Raw genomic sequence first — 20856 nt, 5'->3', positions numbered from 1 at the left:
TCTATGCAGAAGTGAGCCTTGTGTTGCACTCTCCAGTTTTAGTACATCAACCCCCCAGTGTGTCAGTGAACAGACCTGATCTGGGTGATGGTGGAACAATGGAGTGTTGTTGGAACGTTCGGTGTGATCACAGACAGGGGACACGTGGAAGGACTGTTTACATCTCATTAGTAATCCCGCTGTCACCTCTCTCCCTCCCGCTATCCTAACCAGTTCCTCAGCCACGCCCCCAGCCGTCATCTCCTAGGATACTGCATCCAAGCCCGCGCAGACCTGACACTCTCAGTATATTGGGGACTGTGTATCAATTCCAAGAAGTAATAGTCCGGGGTGGGGGATATTGAAGGGTGCCTGTATGCAACGCGTGACCGGTGTATCAGCACCTTCCGTAGCCCATGACCCATGCGCTGAGTGACCAATGACTCCAGCAGTCACCCCTCTCCCTCCTTCCCCCGCTCTTTCCCGCACTAAGCAGCTATCCCACACTAGCCAAACCAGCTCCGTAGCCACGCCCCCAGCCGCCATCTCCACGGATACTGCCTCCGAGTTCCGCCCACAACTGCAATCCCTGCTGTTTCCCTGTTTGAATCACTCTCAGTCGCTGCCGCCGTTTCCTGTTTCCAGGGCAACTGCCAGGGCTTCAGCGTCCGCTGTTACCATGCCAACCCAAGGAGCATGCTTCTTGGCCCAAAGCAGGAGTTCAGAGAGAAGTAGAAGGCAGAGCGGAGAGGAGCAGCTTGTGTGACACCATGGCCGGCGAGGAAGGCTCACTCATGAAGCTGGAGGCTGTCATCCAGGTGAGGGGAGAGTGCTGAGAGGGATGGGGCTGTGTGAGGAAACACTGCTGTACTGAGGACAGAGAAGCTGGAGGCAGGGTGAGGTACTAGGCTGAGCATGTACTGCCCCTGGCTGTACTGTATAGAGAATGGATCTAACTGTACAGATTGATGAAGTCTCCATTCACAGCATACAGGGTCCTGCGCATTCCTATGCACGATAAACACAAAAGTCTCTGAATCTTGTACAAAATCGCACCGAAACGCATGGCGCTCAGGCATCACATGATAAACACAAGCAGGAGGTGCGCAAAAATGTGCGCATTAGCAGATGAAGGTGCTATTAAGAATGAATGGAACCCCCACATGTCTTCTAAAGGGCAGCATGTTTCTGTGCGAAACTGTACATTCCCAACACGCAGAAGTGTGAGCATAGCCTAAGACTGGCCATACACTATACAATTTCTGCCCAATTTCCCTTACATTTACCTTCAACTATGTAGTGCAAGAGCCTGCCTAATTGGATACAATTGAAAGTGTTATTCAGGTTTGACTGCCTATTATATGGTTTTTGGTAAATCTAAAGTAAAATACTCAAGAAAATTGTATAGTGTATGGCCAGCCTAAGGGACGGTTTATAGTGCCAGTCAGTGCCGCCTATCAGTGCCATATATGAGTGCTGCCTTTCAGTGCCCATCAGTGATGCCTGTCAATGCTCATCAGTGCCACCTACCAGTGCCTCCTCATCAGTGCCCATCAGTGCCACCTACGAGTGCCTCCTCAGTGCCCATCATTGCCACCCATCAGTGCAGCCTATCAGTGCCCATCAATGCAGCCTCATTAGCGCACATCAGTGAAGGAGAAAAATCACTTATATACAAAATTTTATAACAAAAACTTAGAAAAAAAATTTTTTTTTTCAAAATTTTCAGTTGTTTTTGGTTTGTTTAGCAAAAATTAAAAAACCCAGAGGTGATTAAATACCACCAAAAGAAAGCTCTATTTGTCACAAAAAAATGATAAAAATGTCATATGAGTACAGTGTTGCATGACCGCACAATTGTCATTTAAAGTGTGACAGCACTGAAAGCTGAAAATTGGCCTGGGCAGGTAGGGGGTAAAAGTGCCCTGTAGGCTAGTGGTTAAAGATGTAGGGGGTTCAGACAATATATGTTGATCTTGCATTGGTCTGCTTTAAAGTGTATCGAAAACCAGCATATGGCCCCTGATGATGATGTTCATGTCCCTGCTATGGAGTATAAATGTCTCTATTCATCCAGCTGACCATTGTCACTGGGACTGTAAGTGAGAGGAAATCCCAAACTGTTGAGTTCACACCAGACAGGACAAACACACACAGGAACGTTTTGCTGTGGCAAGTGTCTAAAGAGTAGCCACACCGATACAACCGGACTGTACAGCATTGGTTAGATCTGCCAACACCTAGGGCTCGCCTGATTGGATACAAATTGGGTAGATAAGGTGGGTTCTCATATTGCATAGATTATATCTAAAGGAGATTGTACAAAGATTGTACAGTAAGATTTTATTGTGTGTGGTGAGCATTAAAGCAGAACTTAAGGCGGAGCTCTAGTCACAATATAAAAAAATAGAAGCTAACAGCTGCAAAAACTGGAGCTGCTGACTTTTAAAAAACAGACACAACCTGTCCCTCGATCAAGTGGTTTATTCACCGCAGTGGGGTTGACTGGCCGTCCTGTGTCCCTGGTGCCGGCATCTTCATTGTGGGCACCCGGCTGTGACAGCTTGTGGCTTCACAGCTGGGTATCCACTGCGCATGCGCAAGTAGCCCTACAGTCCCACAGTCTTCTGTGATCTGTCATGTGTCCCAGAAGACTCCAATTGCGTAGGTGATCGCAGCGGAAGTGAGAGCGGGTATCTGTCAAATTTGGGTATCCCCTTCCCCCTCCGCTCCCTAAAGGTGCTAATCCTTAACGGGGAGCGGGGGACGAGGCCTTAAAGTGGAATTTCCCCTTTTGGGTGGAACTTCGCTTAAAACTCCCAAAAGGGAGTTAACTCAGTTTTAAACAATCCTTCCCTCCTCTATTTATTTATTTATTTTGTAGCCTCATTCCCCCCCGCTGGTATTCCAGCCTAAGCCAGAATGACATGTACCTGGTCTTGCAGCGTCCTGGTATACTTACATCATATCTCCCGGGAGGCTGAAGGTTCAGCACACAGAGCGTGGGTGGGAAGGCCGGTGCGTCATCAGACCTGGCTGCCTGCACCCAGAAGAGGTAGCTGGCTAAAGAGGACCAAAATAAGATGGCAGCACAGTACCAGCTGTATGGCACCTGAAACATACAGTGTATTACAGCAGGACAATGCTGGATCCTCTGCATGGGGCAGGCTGTGTTTTTAAAATAATGCAGCAGTACAGGTAAGAGAGAAAACAAAACATGTATGAGGGTGGGGGGAGTTGAGCACCACTTTAAGAAAAGATTTCCCTTCTAAAGATTATCTCTCACTTCCTGTTGTGTCAATGAAATAGGAAGTGAAGAGAAAGCTTCCAAATGTGAGAAAGATTGCAAAAAAACCCAAAGGTTTTAAACCGTCCCCACTCTATCCATAGCTAACAAAAGACTTTTAGATTCAGATATAATTTATTGCATGATGTACAGTCTCAGCCTATTTACACCTTTCCAGTGCAGTGTGTCCCGATAACACGCTGTTTGCTACAACACATGACATTCATTTTGAATGGCATCCCAGTGCACTAAGGTGACAAAGCTCCACCATGCAGGTATTGCAGCCCAGCATAGCACATAGTAACACAATGCTCTTTATTGTTCGCTGTGTTTTCCAAAATTATGCATGTCCATTCGTTTGAATGTTTTGGTGCGTTGCCAACTCATTTATTTGAATAAACTTCCTTAACGCATAGCAAGTTAGGCGTGAAAAAAATGCAGAATAATACAATGCACCAGGACGCCAAGGTCTGAATGGGTCCTTAGGAATGAGGTATACTAAAAAAACAATCAAAATCACCCCTACCTCTGTTGGGGCAAAAAAGACTGTATAAATATATAATTGGAAATTTGTTCAGAGGCATCATGAAGTGCAGCCACAGCTTGCAGTGTAAAACAAGCACTACAAATGCTCAGTAGATGCCTATTCACACCTTTCTAGTGCTGTGCATGGCAGGAATGTGTGTATCAATGCAACGTACAAGGCATATTACGTGCATTAGTACATAACATGGCACCCCAATGCACTAAGGCAACTATGCTTCAAAACACATGCAATGCAGTCAGGACTGCTGTTAGAAATCACAGGGCCCCATACAACCTACCTGAAAGGCCCCCCCCCTCCCAAAAAACCCCCAAAAAATCAGTTGACTATGCTTACTATGCTTTAGTTATGAATGAAAACAGTAAATGATTGGTACCGATCACTCATTGTGTTCATTCAGGAAAGGAAGGTCTGGTAAATGTGACATATTTACAGGACCCTTCCCCCACTTTCCATCCTGAAGGATCCTTTTGTGTGCTTACAGCTGCTGTTGGAAAGAAGAGGAGGGAAGCCGGCAGCACTGTGGGGGTGGGGGGCACACAGGAGGGCCTGGACAGCAGGGGGGAACGTATGGTATGGTGCACAGGGAGGGGGATTGGTGTGGTGGGGGGTATTACTGGAACCGTTCCCCTGTATGGCTCTTCCTGCAGCAGCTGAAAGCCAGAGAAGAAGCCAGTTTTTAGCTGCTGCACAAGAGAGACATACAGGGGATCGGTTACAGTAATTGCCCCCCCCCCACTCACCCCATCACCCTATCACCCTCTCTGCCCACATCCAATTCACCCAGCTGCCTGGGCCCATCTGCTGGCCTGGGCCCCGTACAGAGGGACTGGTGGTACCCCCTTATCCACGGCCCTGAATGTGTGCACCACATTGCATGGTAACACGATACTGTTCATTGTGATGCATTGCCAAAAATAATACATGCCTGTTTCAATGTTTTGTTGGCCCATTTATATGAATAGGCTGCCTTAACCAAATGCACATTAACATATAAAAAAAACGCACACTAATGCAGTGCACCAGTACACCAAGGTCCAAATGGAATCTTAGAAAAGTGGAGTACCAAAATGGCCCATACACCTGATGGAGCAAAAAAACCAATGTATTATAGGTATTTATCAATGGAAATCTGTTCAGTGGCAGCAGTGCTGTAGCTTCGGCATATCTGCGCACGTACGCTGTGATACCTCCTGCATAGTGGATGCTATGGGTTTTTTAACTTACTGATTTTTTTACACTCTTCATTACTGTTATCAGTATGTACTTCATGCAGATTTGTTCCTGAGATGTGCATAAAAAACAGATCAAACCATTTAGATAGACCCAAACATACTACAAAATCATATTTTAATTTTGTTAAAACGCATAGGTCCTGTTCCTGGAATGTACACTCCATGACAAACTGCCCATTATAATAAACTGAGTGTGTGCTTCATTTGCGGCCCAAAGCTCATTGACACAAACCTTTACTAAATTGGGCCCACTACCTACACCTATGATAGACTATTCCTAAACATAAACTAGCATACTCTGTCTGACTTCATTGATTTGTTTTGTAATTATTGTTTCATGTAATGTATATTTATTCTATTTATTTACTTTTTTGTTACTCTTTTGTAAGGTGACTTTGGGTGTTCTGAAAGGCACCTAAAATTGAAATGTATTATTATTGTATTATTCCAGCTTCTCTCAACTCAAAATAACCATTGGACATAATTAGCTAAAGTGTAATCACAATTAAAGTGGGAGTAAACCCCCATTGGACGCTTGTTCCTACAGGTAAGGTATAGTAAAGCTTACCTGAAGGTACAAGGAATACCTACTAAATATGCACCATTTAGGAGATATTCAGTGTCTCTGCAGCCAGTGACGTCACCGGTCCACGCGCTCTGAAGGGACAGCATACCTGTGCTATTCCTTCAGAGCCCTGTGCCGTTGCCAAGACTCCCGCATGCATGCGTGGAAGTGACATCAATGTGGCTCAGCCAGTCAAGCGGCCAGAGTCCGCGAACCCAGAAGGAAGACTGAGTGAAGATGGAAGCCTCTGCAGAGGTGACAGCTCTCCACTGGACGGCTTCATTTCAAGGTATTTGATAATGTGCTAGTGTGTGATGCATACTTGCACATTATGACATTACGGTACCTTGCAGAGCGAAGAATTTTATTTTTTTTTAAGTCAAGTTTACTACAGCTTTAAATTTATTGGACATAAAATGGTAAAATGACACTACACTCTCAAATGTTTTTTTTTCCAAGTACAGTATGTATTCTTAATTCATAAGCGTCCCTTCTATTACTCTAACCCTCCTCCAAATCTCAAAATTCCATTTTCTTTTTTTTTTTTTATGCTGTAATCAGACTTTCTATTAGAGGTTGGCTAATTTTTTTCTCAATGGTTGCACTGTATGTAGAAACATAGTCACCTTCTCTTGCTCGCTCCTGAGTTGGACCATGGACTAGAGAATGTGTAATGTGCATAGATCAGCCTTTTCAACCAGGGTGCCCAGGTACCCTGGGGTGCCTTCAGGTTTCTTCAGGGGTGCCTTGGCAAAATGCCTAAAAATTGCCCAAATTGTATACGAGCCAGTGGGTGGATCGAGACTACCTTTTAGTTACACAAAGCCACAGGTTTTCATTGTGCACCATTACAACCTTTGAGTCCTAACAACATGCATCCTAACGACCAATGGTGTCAGTATTTAATAAGGAGGACACTGGGTGCTTGCACAGCATCCTTCTTTGCCTCTCCCCTCCCCACACAAGCAGCACTGGTATCACATTAGCTGAATGTGGGATAGAAACTGAGGGAGAAGAGAAACACTGGAATTCTAGTCAGTACCAGTGTGCAAAGGTGTATATGCTTTGGAAGAATAAATAACCTCTAACGTTTGGTGTCCTACCTGTGTGGATGTTGCTGCTTAATCCTAAAGCGGAGTTCCACTCATGCTGTCAAAAAATAAAAGTCAGCAGCTACAAAAACTGTAGCTGCTGACTTTTAAAAAACAGCCACTTACCTGTCCCTCGATCCCATGGTGAGTCCCCCGCAGCCCATTTCACCGGCCGTCCTGTATTCCAGGAGGCCAGCATCTTCAGTGTGGGCACCCGGCTGTGATAGCTTGTGGCTTCACAGCCGGGTACCCACTGCGCATGTGCGAGTAGCGCTGCACTTCATGAATGGTCCTGTAGTCTTCTGGGACCTGTCACGTGTCCCAAAAGACTACAGGGAGGGAGGGAGGACACCTTCCATTTCCGATCGACGATCGGACCGGAAGTGGGAACATGTACCTGTCAAAATCCTTTTGGGTAGAGCTCCGCTTTACCACTTGCCCTCCAGAGGATTTACCCCCTTTCCCGACCAGGTCATTTTTTGCGACACAGCACTGCGTTACTTTAACTGACAATTGTGCGGTCATGTAACGTTGTACATAAATGAAATTTATGTAATTTTTTTCCCACAAATAGAGCTTTTTTTCATTGGTATTTGATCACCTCTGCATTTTTTATTTTTTGTACTGTAAACAAAAAAGTCTGTAAATTTTGAAAAATAAAACAATATTTTTGAATTATGCTATAAAACATATCCAATAAAAAAATTTAAAAAATCTAATTTCTTCATAAATTTAGGCCAAAATGTATTCTGTTACATGTCTTTGCTGAAAAAAATCCCAATACATGTAAATTAATTGGTTTATGTGAAAGTTATAGCATCTACAAATGGTGGTATATATACTGGAATTTAAATTGTTTTTTTATACTAGTAATGGCGGCGATCAGCAACTTATAGCGAGACTGCAGTGGGCATTCTGACACTGGGTGGGAACTAACTGCCACTGACATCCCAAGTGACACTAATACAGTGATCAGTGCTAATAAAAAGCAATGGCACTGTGCTAATGACACTGGGCAGGAAGGGGTTAACATCTGGGGCGATCAAAGGGTTAACTGTGTGCTGTGTGTGTTTTTATTGTGTGCTGTGTGTGTTTTACTAGGGAGACATGTTGTTTTGTATCTCTCTTCTGTGCTACCACAATTAGCAAACAGTCATGGGTGATTATAGTTCATACTTTTCCCTGAAGAGTATACAGAATTCCATTGGTGGCACACTTGTTTTTCTAAGCTGGTCATACACTGTATGTATTTTAGCCAGTTCTGATGTCCCTGTCACCATCCTCCTGCCCAAATCCCTTAATTGAAAAATCAAAGGAGTAGGGTGGAAAATTGTCAGCTGCACATCCAAATGCCAGTTGTCAAAATACAATAGCTGCAGCCAGGGGCGGACTGACCATTTGGAAACTCGGCACTGCCCAAGGGCCCAGGGTCAGTAGGGGGCCCCATGAGATGCCCCTGGTATCTTTTTCATAGGCTTTTTTGAGTTTGGGCAAGGACACATGGGCCCCATGATCCCCGATTGCCCGGGGGTCCATGAGTTGTCAGTCCGCCCTTGGCTGCAGCAGGATATTCATTCATCCGCACTGTATAGCATGGATGGAGGAACCTGTTAGCTTTTTACATGTTTGCAAAAAAACCCCCCCCCCCAAAAATCTATATGTACAGTCAGCTTTAGGAATCTATAAGACAGTGGTGGGCAACTGGTGGCACCAAGCCTGCATCTAACACTAACATAGAGACTCTTGTGAGCAATTGAAAAAGATGTCACTTTGTTTTGAAAGGTTTTATTTATCTTTGGTTGTATGTAGCTTTCCTGGCCTGCTGGAGCTGAGAATGATATTACAGCCTCCAACAGCTCTGATTTGTTTAACCACTCGCCATCCGGAAGATTTTACTCCCTTCCTGCCCACACCATCTTTTGCTATTTAGCACTGCACTACTTTAACTGGCAATTGTGCGGTCATGCAACGATGTACGTAAGTGAAATCTTTATCATTTTTTTCACGCATATAGAGATTTCTTTTGCTGATATTTGATCACCACTGGGTTTTTTATTATTTGCTATATAAACAAAAAAAGACCGAAAATTTTGAAAAAAAAACAATATTTTCCACTTTCTATTATAAAACATATACCAAAAAATCTAATTTCTTCATAAATTTAGGTCAAATGTATTCTGCTTCATGTCTTTGATAAAAAAATCCCAATAATTGTATATTAATTGGTTTGTGTGAAAGTTATAGCGTCCACAAACTATGGTATATACAATACATATATTTGAAAATTGATAAAGCCTGAAGTATACTGACAGCCTGTCTCATTTCTCAACACTCTTAAAATGGCAGGACAGTATAAATACCCCCCAAATGACCCCTTTTTGGAAAATAAACAGTCTGAGGTATTTAGTAAGAGGCATGGCAAGTTTTTTGAAGTTGTAATTATTTGTCACTATTTTTTTGAATATAACACATATAATACATTTTTTACATACTGTCACCAGTGCAGTACAGCATCATCATATGTCTGGTGTGCTGGTGATCAGGGACACTGACTGGTGACAGTATGCTGGAAAAAAATTACATTAGTTTTTATTAAAATGTGTACCTCAGTGTCACCAAGGTGGGGGGGGGGGTGCATTTGGATACATTTTTTTTTTTATGGGTTACATTCATAACAGCTGTGATTACTATTTTTTGCTGTGGTTGACTATCACATGGTACAGGGTGCTATGGTTGGCACAGGTACCATGTGACAGCTGATGGCCAGTCATAGTATCACTATACGAATCATAGCTGTTATGAATGAAACTTATTCATAACAGCTTTGTTGACATTGTGATCATGTCATCGCATAGCAATCACATGATCCCCCGGAAGATCAGTGTGGCTGGGTACCGGGACTTGCAAACCGCTGTGTCCAGTGGATGTGTCCCTCTTGATTTTCATAAGAACATTCCACATTATTTTTCTCAGAGGGAAAGCATTACTGACATACTCTCTATAAAAGCAACATACCGCCTAGGCCTGGGTGCAGTTAACTAGCTATAGTACTAATGGAGACTGAGTACCAGAGAAAAGCTGCCATAATGGGCAGGTTTGTATGGACAACTAACTCCCGCAGTTCAGGAAAACATTTCTGAAACTACATTTAAAAGGAATGTTTTAATAGCAGTCAATCTTTTATTTTCCTGTGCTGGGTTTGTTAGGTTGTTATGGACAGATAAGGCAGGCCTCTCCCTGGGCACTTGATAATAAATTGCTTTGCAGTTGGAATCACTCATGCGCCACCTATTGAAGCTTTAGTTCTAGAAGGATATTGTAAGTAAACATAATAACCAGTAATGAAAAACAAATGGCTATTAATAATGTGCTACAATGAACATGAAGGTCTTACTAAATTAAGATGACTCCATAGTGACATAATTTAGCCACTAGAGAGGTGCTCATCTCCACCATTAAATGTTCAGATCTATATATACTTTTTAACAATGAGAAACCAAACCACATGGTCTCCGTGGGTGATGAGACCAGCCCTGTTGGGGAGAAAATAGCAAGGTACACCTTTAGTACCTTTTATTTAGTCCATTTAGTGGTGTAAAGCTTATATGACACAGATGTCCACGGTGTTTATTGAATACAGTGGGTCTGTGTGCAAGATTATAAGTTTGGGCCCACCTTCCTCAAGAAAAGTAAATTCCACTGGCACCAATGAAGTTGAGGAAAGGAAGATTTTCAATGCACGTATTGTGTTATTATACCCCACTTTTCCTCAGCTTCATTGGACGCAGTGTTAATTATTATAAAACACCACCCATCCCAAATTCAATGGACTGAGTAATGTGTTAGGAAAGTAGGGATGCCCCATCATTTGATGGAAATGAAAATTATCAACCTACAGAGGACTGAATTCAAAGACACCCCAAAAATCAAAGTGAAAAAATGATGCAGCAGGCTAGTCCATTTTGCTGAAATTTCATTGTAACAACTCAAAATGGTACTCAGTAGCTTGTATGGCCACCATGTGCTTGTATGCATGCCTGACAACGTTGGGGCATGCTCCTAATGAGACGACGGATGGTGCCCTGGGGTATTTCCTCCCAGATCTGGACCAGGGCATCACTGAGCACCTGGACAGTCTGAGGTGCAACCTGGCGGCAATGGATGGACCAAAACATGATATCCCAGAGGTGTTCTATTAGATTTAGGTCAAGTGAGCGTTAGGGCAATTCAATGGTATCAATTCCTTCATCCTCCAGGAACTGCCTGCATACTCTCGCCACATGAGGCCGGACATTGCTGAGCACCAGGAGATACCCAGGACCCACTGCACCAGTGTAGGGTCTGACAATGGGTCCGAAGATTTAATCCCAATACCTAATGGCAGTCAGGGTGCCATTTTCTAGCCTGTAGAGGTCTGTGCGTCCCTCCATGGATATGCCTCCCCAGACCATCACTGACCAACCACCAAAACGGTCATGCTGAACGATGTTACAGACAGCATAACATTCTCCACGGCTTCTCCAGACCCTTTCACATCTGTCTCATCTGTGAAAAGCACAGTGCACCTCAGGCCACCCTCATAAAGTCTGTTTCTGATTGTTTAGTCAGAGACATTCACACCAGTGGCCTGCTGGTGGTCATTTTGTAGGGCTTTGGCAGCGCTCATCTTGTAGTCCTTGCACAAACGAGCTTATACCGGTCCTGCTGATGGGTTAAGGACCTTCTATGGCCTGTCCAGCTCTCCTAGAGTGACTGCTTGTCTCCTGGAATCTCTCAGAAAGGATGAGTATGGAAAAAAATGTCAGTGGCCTCCACCTGTAAAACCATTCCTGTTGTGGGAGTCATCTCATTATTGCCCATCTAGTGCACCTGTTGTTAATTTCATTAACACCAAAGCAGCTGAAACTGATTAACAAACCCCTCTGCTACTTAACTGACCAGATCAATATCCCAGGAGTATAATTGACTTGATGCTATACTCTGATTAAAAAGTGTTCCTTTAATTTTTTTGAGCAGTGTAAAACACAGAAACAGAATCACAGAATCTAGGATAAAAGCAACTGGTTTAGTAAAAATGACAATGATTCATATATCATCTGCAGATGAAAATATGTGAACCTGAGAACACAAGGCACTGTTTAATGCCATAGGCCCCTTATGCCTGCTATTATTTTAGGGCCTTTTTATAGCTACATGGCTTTTTATTAAAATAGTAAATAAGCTGTAACAAGAAATGTTACACATGACATATAAAAAGTAACAAATGTGTTAGAATGTACATTTATACTTAGTTTTGATACTTTTGTGATGATTACAGATCAGTAGGAGATGGTGTATGGACTGCCAATGATGAAATTAAAATAATTAAAGCTGAACTCTGGGAGTTGCCTCTACCTTTGCAGTTGGGCCTCCTACACTGCAAGGGTTAAATGCTTGTTAAGTCTAGAGTGCAGAGATAGAGGCTGTGAGGCTGGCCATACATTATACAATTTTCTTGCAAAATATTCCTTTTGATTTACCAAAACTATATAATATGAGGTCAGGCCTAAACACTTAAAATTTTTATGCAATCAGGCAGGCCGTTGCACTACATAGTGGAAGGTAAATCTAAAGAAAATTAATACTTACCTATTTCCTCACTATGCTGGTACACTTTTCTCTGATACTGTGTATTGTGGGCAGGTCTTTGTGTCCTCATATACAATGTGAGGTCAGCCTCACAGCCTTTTCCTCTGCACCCTAGACTTAACAAGCATTTAACCCTTGCAATGTAGGAAACCCAACTGCAAAGGTAGAGGCAACTCCCAGAGTTCAGCTTTAATTATTTTCATTTCATCATTGGCAGTCCATGCAGGACTATTGGATAAAGGAAGCCTGCCTGAGCAAGGGATATGATAAGTATTACTATTCCTCAACCTTAGACCTGATAAGCATTTAAAGTGTTACTAAGCCCAGGACCCTGCATTCATTATATCTGGTCTCCCACAGTACACAGAACAAGGAAATGCAATTATTTTAGTAAATATAAACTGCTAAATACCTTCTCTCATCAGTGGTTAGAGCAGTATTGTGACTTTTATCAGTGTCCAGCAGAGCACTGGTTAAAGCTTGTAGGAGGAGTTTTCATTCTTCCGTGATTGTCCTATGAGGCTGCATAACCCCTGACTCTCTGTCTGGACAGTGCTGATTGGCCCTGTGCTAATCACATGCACACTCCCAGGGAAAAAATACTGTCTAGCAATCCACACCAAACTGAGCGTGTGCAGCTTGCCCCCAAGGCTTTATTCTATCAGCAAATGGATTGGGGCAGTAGAAGAAGAGGACCAGAGAAGAACAATCAAACAGCCGTTTTACACAATGTGAAGGATTAACCCCTTAGGTTCCAAAGTGAGTATAACAAGCAAGCTTTAATGCATGTACAGACTGATTTTACTGTTGTGGGTTTAGTACCATTTTCATTCTTGCAGTGTGGAGGCACCACTGCAACTGTATTTTTTCTGGTGTATGGAGTTGAGCTTAACAAACTACTTATTTGTAAAATTGTCATAAAATCTAATTGTCAATAATCAAAATTTTTGCAAAACATGAACCCATTCTGCACATTCAGATCTGTCACCCACTCATGCTGGAATTTTAATACTACGTCCTGTGCAGGGGCGGACTGACAATTCATGAGGCCCCCAGGCAATAGGGGATCATGGGGCCCCTGTGTCCTTGCCCAAACTCAAGAAAGCCTATGAAAAAGGTACCAGGGGCATCTCATGGGGCCCCCTACTGACCCCGGGCCCTTGGGCAGTGCCCAAGTTTCCAAATGGTCAGTCCGCACCTGGTCCTGTGTGTTGGCACTCCTCCTCAGCATGTCATTGCTGAGTATGTCTTAACCAGGAACAGAAAGCTCACTTATAGGAGCTTCCCCATTTTCTCTGTGTCTCCTATATTGTTAGTGTAAAAGTAACAGAGAGGCCAGGTGTAGATATTTCACAGGTCCTAGGGTGCATACAGGACTCTTCCCTACATCAATCAAGTAGATAATGTAGTAATCTGGTTTGTTTTCTTTCAACAGTGCCTTTGTTAAAGAAATAATGTGCTTTTTATTCAGACTAGAATGCATTGTTAAATATATTATCAATATGTAAATGCATATATTATCTTGTAGCAACAGAATGAATAATATACACTTATTGGCTACTTTATTAGGTACATCTGTTCAATTGCTTGGTAGCACAAATTGCTAATCAGCCAATCACATGGCAGCAACTCAATGCATTTAGGCATGTAGACGTAGTGAAGACGACTTTCTAAAGTTCAAACCGAGCATCAGAATGTGAAAGAAAGGGGATTTAAGTGACTTTGAATGTGGCATGGTTGTTGGTGCCAGAGGGGCTGGTCTGAGTATTTCAAAAACTGCTGATCTACTGGGATTTTCACACACAACCATCTCTAGGGTTTACAGAGAATGGTCTGAAAAAGAGAAAATATCCAGTGAGCGGCAGTTGTGTGGACGAAAATGCCTTGTTGATGTCAGAGGTCAGAGGAGAATCGGCAGACTGGTTGCTGCGACATTCAGATGGTAGGGTCAGAATTTGGCATAAACAACATGAAAGCATGGATCCATCCTGCCTTGTATCAATGGTTCAGGCTGGTGGTGGTGTTGTAATGGCGTGGGGGATATTTTCTTGGCACCAGCAAGGTGTACCTAATAAAGTGGCCGGAGAGTGTATGTACAGCAAGTAAAATTACTGCTGTCTTGATGCTTGCACTACTTCCGTGTATGTCCAGCAGGGGGCAATCTTATCCTTCAGTTGGCATGTCTAATTCCTTGTTGACAATAGGTGGCTCCAATTACTTAGTTTAGGCATACTCTGGTACCTCTATTATTAGCTTGTTTGACTTTCTGTAGCAGATTTGTTTAGTCCCTGTAATTTCAGTGCTCAATATGTGCACCTTTCACAGCTTAATCCACACGCATTAAATAAACACCCACTGTTCTCACTTGAATGGCAAAAAGACAGGCAACTAGCAAAAAAAAAAGAAAATTAAAAACAAATATAAATAAAAACAATCATAAATATGGCTCTACTCAAGAAATACTTCCATCTATATACAAACACACATAGAGCCTTTGGTTCACATTCTATAGAAATTGTATTTCACCTTTATTGGACTTGATTCTCCCTATAGCAGAGAACAATGTTTTATCTTGCTGCCATTGACGCAGTGGAGTAGAGCTATAAAGGTTACTGCAATTCTAGCCGTCATTGTAAGAGAAGAATTTACATTTGCAGCTTAGAGATTGCACATGTGTTTTAATAATGGAGCTCTGGCAGTGATAGATGTTGCATACATTGCATAAAACTTCTCATTAGCTGTCTCCACATTTGATGAATGAAATCTGCAATAATTGATTTGCAGTAATCTAATATTATAGGGTGTATCTATAAAAAATACACATAGCAATTCCCCCAGTAAAAATGCATGTAACTTTGTTCTATGCAGATGGGGCAAAAAAACAAATGTTCTTAGCCTTTTTCCCTAGTGAGCGAATGTCTTCCATTGATTTAAAATGGAAAATACCACATTGGCTACTAGCTAGATAGGAAAGAAATTCCCATGAAAAAAACATGGCGAGCACAGGAACTCAACCACGACAAACCCCCCCCCCCCCTACAAACACACACACTTCCTCCAAACCACATCAAATAGTAGGTGTGGTCAGATTTCACTACCAGTCTTAATGGGGCATTAAAGTGCAGAGTTTTGGTAGAGGTTAAACGCAGAGTTCAGGGGTGCACTACGTGTAGAGTTTGGGTGTGCGCTACATATAGATTACAAAGTTCAGGGGTGTGCTACACTCAGCTCTGACCTCTGCGTTCAACCTCCCTTCACTGCCCACATCCACCCCCCCAAACCTCCTTAAAAGCTCCACCATCTTCCACATGTCTTACTTTTGTAGCTGTATTATGCTGAAGCACCCAGCCGGCTCTAGTTCCTCCCTGAACACTGTAGGAGCCTCCGCCTCTCTCACTTGCAGGGAGATCATCCAGTGGGCGTGTCAGCATCCTCACTGCACCCCAAGCGCTTGCATCTCCCTTGTCCCCATCCTGGACTCAGTGGGAGCCACTCAAGAGATCAGATCTGTGGGAGTTGTTGGGAGACAAGCTGTCACTTGTAAACACAGAAGCTGGACTTCTGTGTTTAGTAATGATAGTGGTGAGCAGGAAAGAGAGGGTCTGAGCCAGAGGTGGTGGAGCTGAGTTCCAGCAGAATAAAATCCTTGCTAATTACATTTGGTTTTTTGCCACATTCACACAGAACAAATGTATGGTCACATGCCGCAACCTTTACCTCCCCCCCCCCCCAACCATAACACCCCAGCCCTCCCACCACAAATACACTTACCTTAATTACATGGGTGCTTCTCCCTGCATCCTTCCTTTCTGCAAGTCTCCACCCACATAGCCATGTTATCTATTCACAGGTCCATTCACAGGATCCGTGAATGCAAAGAATATGAGTTCCATCTCCCATCGTAGCAGAGGGAAAACTAGGTACAAACAGGAAACACCGCTCAAGGCGAGATCAGTGTAAATGTAATGGTGCCGATAGATGTGCACTCTGCAAGGTGCCGGTCCGGTTCGTGGCCGGGAAACACAGGACAAGAGGAAAGCAGATGACTGTACTCAAGGGTTGAAACACTCCAAAAACAGGGACTCATAGATCCCAATGCAACACAAATGTGCTATAATATCACCCCACCTATAGTCCACTGCTTTCTTCCTTCAGCCCTGCCCATATGGAAGAAAAATATATTTAAAATATATTTTTAAAATATTATTCCAAAATATATTGACATATATTTGAAATACTACAATTTTGGCCATATTTAACATATTTCAATAAATAAATTATATATATATATATATATATATATATATATATATATATATATATATATACTATATATATACTGTATGTTGAAATGTGGTTTTATTACAAAATATATGAAAAATATTTTTAAAAATACATTTCAAATATACTGTATGTCTTTAAAGATACAAATCTAAATTTTTGGAATGCATTTACAAATGTGTGCAAAAATATATGTTAAAATGACTTTTTTATATGTAAAAAAAAACTGAAGAATATATTTAAAAAACATATATTTTTAAAAATATTTTTCATATATTTTGTATTTCAACATGCAGTGTGTGTATATATATATGTATACTTTTTATATATATATATATATATATATATATATATTGAATATGGCCAAAATTGTAGTATTTCAGATATATGTCAAAATATTTGAGAAGAATATTTTAAAAATATGTTTCAAATATATTTTTCTTCCATGTGGGTGTTGCAGCAGCTCTGTATGAGCTTGGGGCTGGAGGAATGTTTGTAGGAGACTGCAAGGTTGTTTTACTAAAGGCAAATATACTGTGCACTTTGCAAGTACAGTTTCACTCTTTTTTTCTTAGTAAATGTAAATGTGGTAAAGTTTCACTTTGTAAAGAATACCCAATCAGGTGCAAGTAAAATAAAAATGATGATTGGATGATGGAAATCAGCAGAGCTTTACCACATTTACTAAGCTCTGGAGAGCACGAGTGCAACTGCACTTGCAGAGTGCACAGTCTATTTGTCTTTAGTAAATCTACCCCTGTGTATTGCCCCAACAATGCACTGATCTAAGTTGCAATGTTCTGCAAGCTCTAAGTAGAAATCAAATGAGCGCACATGTGTTTTTTAATTAATGTGGAGGCTTTTATAAACTTTTTTGCAAAAGGTGGAGTATGCCTTTAATCACTTGCCATCCGGCCGCTGTATATAAACGGTCGGATGGTGGCAGTGCAGGGGCGGGTTGGCATTCATAAATGGCGCCCGCCATTTTGGATTGTGCGCACTCCCTGGGAGCATGCGGCACCGCGATCTGGTGCCCGCCAATCAGTGATCATATGAAGAGTAGTAAGCAAGATGTCACTTCTGACATCATTGCTTACTACGTGTGAAATCTGTGAATGATCACAGAGGTCACATAGTACAAAGCTATTCACAACAGCCTTGTACCATGTGACAAGCTGTGACCAATCACAGCTCACACAATATTTCTCAATGGCTGCAAGAATGCAGCCAGAGAGAAGGAGAGATTATTGCTTTTACAGCCTATATGGGTGTAAAAGCAATTTATCTATTTATGGTACTTATATAGTGCTGTCAGTTTACACAACACGTTATATATAAATATACTGTACATTCATATCAGTCCCTAACCCTCAAGGGGTGTACAATCTCTAAGGTCCCTAACTTACATTCATACATACACATACTAGGGCCAATTTAGATAGGAGCCAATTAACCTACCAGCATGTCTTTGGAGTGTGAGAGGAAATTGGAGTAACCAGAGGAAACACATGCATGCACAGGGAGAACATGCAAACTCCAGACAGGTGGTGCCATGGCTGGGATTTGAACTAATGACCCTAGTACTGCCAGGTGGAGGGGCTAACCATTTAGCCACCGTGCAATCAGTGTAAAAGAAAAAAAAAATCTACATCACCCTCCACAAGTAGTACAGTGTCACTATGGTGACACTGTACTGCTAGGGTGACAGTATGTTAAAAAAAAACAAAACATAAATAATAATATAAAAAAATAAAATAAAAATGTAAAAAATTATAATTAATTATAATTAACTAATTTGGGTTATTTGTTTTTACTAAAAAGATAACTGAATAAATTTTGGCCAAGATTTATGAAGAAAAATTATTTATTGGCAAAAGTTTATAAGAAAAACACTTTTTTTCTAAATTTTTGGACATTTTCATTTATATAGCAAAAAAAATAAAAATCCCAGCGGTGAATAAATACCACCAAAATAAAGTTTTATCTGTCTCAATAAAATGCTAAAAAAATCATATGGGTACAGTGTTGCATGACCGCGCAATTGTCATTCAAAGTGTGATGGCACTGAAAGCTGAAAATTGTCCTGGACAGGAAGGGGTAAAAGTGTCCGGACATGAAGTGGTTAAAACACAAAACCCACTGAGTTGTAAAGAGTGGGATAATCTACATGTAGGGTGATCTATTTCATGTCAGGAGGTGTCACTTCCCGACTGCTCACAACTGTCAATGGTTTTAAACTGAGATTTGTAAATCTGGATCTGTTCAGTTTGAGCTTCTGCAATCCATACCTGTGTAGTTGTAGTAAACGTGTATACAGCAGGGGGTGTTCTGACTGCAGGATGTACTCCTATACTATCCCCAGTCCCGTGCACTGTCATGCTGTGTGATGGTTGTTGTAAAATATATGGGGAGAGATTCTAGTTACAGGTTCCCTTTTCATATCAGGACCGGCCAGAAAGTGGTCAAGGATCACTGGTTGCCTTCTTCTGGTTACCAATGTTATTCTTGGATCACTTATATCTCAAACAGGACATCCAGTGCCACGGAATATTGTGCCCGAGGTGACCAGCCTTCATGTTCTACATCTCTGAACTCGTCTCGTGCTTTTTTGCAGTTTTGACTTTGTCCATTTCCTCTCTTCACACTTTCACCCCCTCTGCTCTCCCACTCGTCGTCTCCTTCCTCTCCCCTCCTCCCAGCTCTCTCTCACTCACTCTCTGTATACTGACTCCCTTGTTCCTAGGCTGGCACCTGCCCAGACTGTTAAGGGAAAGAAAACAGTCCAAGAACCTGCCAAATCTTTGAGCTGGGCTCCAGAGCTTGCCTGGAAGGGGTGGGGCGGCCTCCTGAGTCAACAACAGCCACCGACAGGTGCGGAAGCAATTCCGGGCTAGGGTGGGGGCGGCAGTACCCCGAGACTGGGCTGAATGGAAGCACCAGTCCTGGGCTCCTCTCCTTCCATGTAGCCGCTGCTTGCTCCCTTGGGATGCAGGAAACCAGCGTGCTTTCTACAATGTTGTGTACACACTACACAGGATAAATATAGAGTAACACCTGCCGGCATGGTCATACAGGAATGTTAGTCCTGTGTACTGGCTACAGCTCTACACCATCCCCAAAGCGGTGATGTCCTGGGGAGGCATGCAGTGCACCTTGTTTTGCACAGAGAAGAAGGACAGTAGATGTGCAGGGTGACAGAGAACTGTTCACCGAACAAACATATTTTGCTGATTCTTGCTTAACCACTTCCAGTCCGGACACTTTCACCCCCTTCCTGTCCAGGCCAATTTTCAGCTTTCAGCGCTATCACGCTTTGAATGACAATTGCGCGGTCATGCAACACTGTACCCATATGAATTTTTAAGCATTTTTTGAGACAGATAAAACTTTATTTTGGTGGTATTTATTCACCACTGGGATTGTTATTTTTTTGCTATATAAATGAAAAAGTCCAAACATTTTGGAAAAGAAAGTGTTTTTCTTATAACATTTTTGCAAATAAATAATCTTTCTTCATAAATCTTGGCCAAAATGTATTCAGCTATCTTTTTAGTAAAAAAAAAATAAAATAACCCAAATTAGTTTATAACCAAAAATTATAATTTTTCAAAAACATTTTTGACATTTTCATTTTATTTTTTTATATTATTATTAATTTTTTTTTAACATACTGTTACCCTAGCAGTACAGTGTCACCATAGTGACAGTGTACTACTTGTGGGGGGTGATGAAGATTTTTTTTTTTTTTACACTGATTGCTTTTACACCCATAAAAGCTGTAAAAGCAATAATTTCTCCTTCTCTCTGGCTGCATTCTTGCAGCCATTGAGAAATACTGTGCAAGCTGTGATTGGTCACAGCTTGTCACATGATACAAGGCTGTTGTGAATAGCCTTGTACCATGTGACAGATTTCACATGTAGTAAGCAATGATGTCAGAAGTGACATCTGGTTTACTACTGTTCATGTGATCACTGATTGGCCGATCAGTGATCACATGATTGGTACCTCACACAGAGGTCTTGTACAGCGATCAGTGTTCGGACACAGCAGGAACCGGATCGCGGAGCCGTGCGTACAGGCGAGGAGCGGGGAGGATATTTATAAACGGCCACCCGCTCCTGCAATGCTCCCGTCCGGCCATTTATATACATGGGCCAGACAGGAAGTGGTTAACCTCCTTGGCGGTATTTCCGAGTGTAGCTCGGGGTAACATTTCAGTACCACAAACGGTAACCTCGAGCTCC

At 42.2% G+C, this 20856-nt stretch overlaps 1 protein-coding gene across 1 annotated transcript in view; it reads left to right on the top strand.

The window, feature by feature from the left end:
- The first annotated feature begins 604 nt into the window (after positions 1 to 604).
- The window catches only part of CROCC2 (ciliary rootlet coiled-coil, rootletin family member 2), a 158310-nt gene continuing 138058 nt past the window's right edge, over positions 605 to 20856 (top strand). The window contains exon 1 of the mRNA XM_089665869.1: positions 605 to 797. Within this exon, the coding sequence (XP_089521995.1) occupies positions 750 to 797 (48 nt within the window). The 5' untranslated portion in view covers positions 605 to 749. The remainder of the gene's footprint in view (positions 798 to 20856) is intronic.

The sequence above is a fragment of the Staurois parvus genome, unplaced genomic scaffold (assembly GCF_062004578.1).
Source record: "Staurois parvus isolate SC_StPar_1 unplaced genomic scaffold, SC_StPar_1.0 ptg000049l, whole genome shotgun sequence".
Lineage (NCBI taxonomy): Eukaryota > Metazoa > Chordata > Amphibia > Anura > Ranidae > Staurois > Staurois parvus.
Note: the sequence above shows the minus strand (reverse complement) of the source record. Positions and strands in the feature narration are given on the sequence as shown.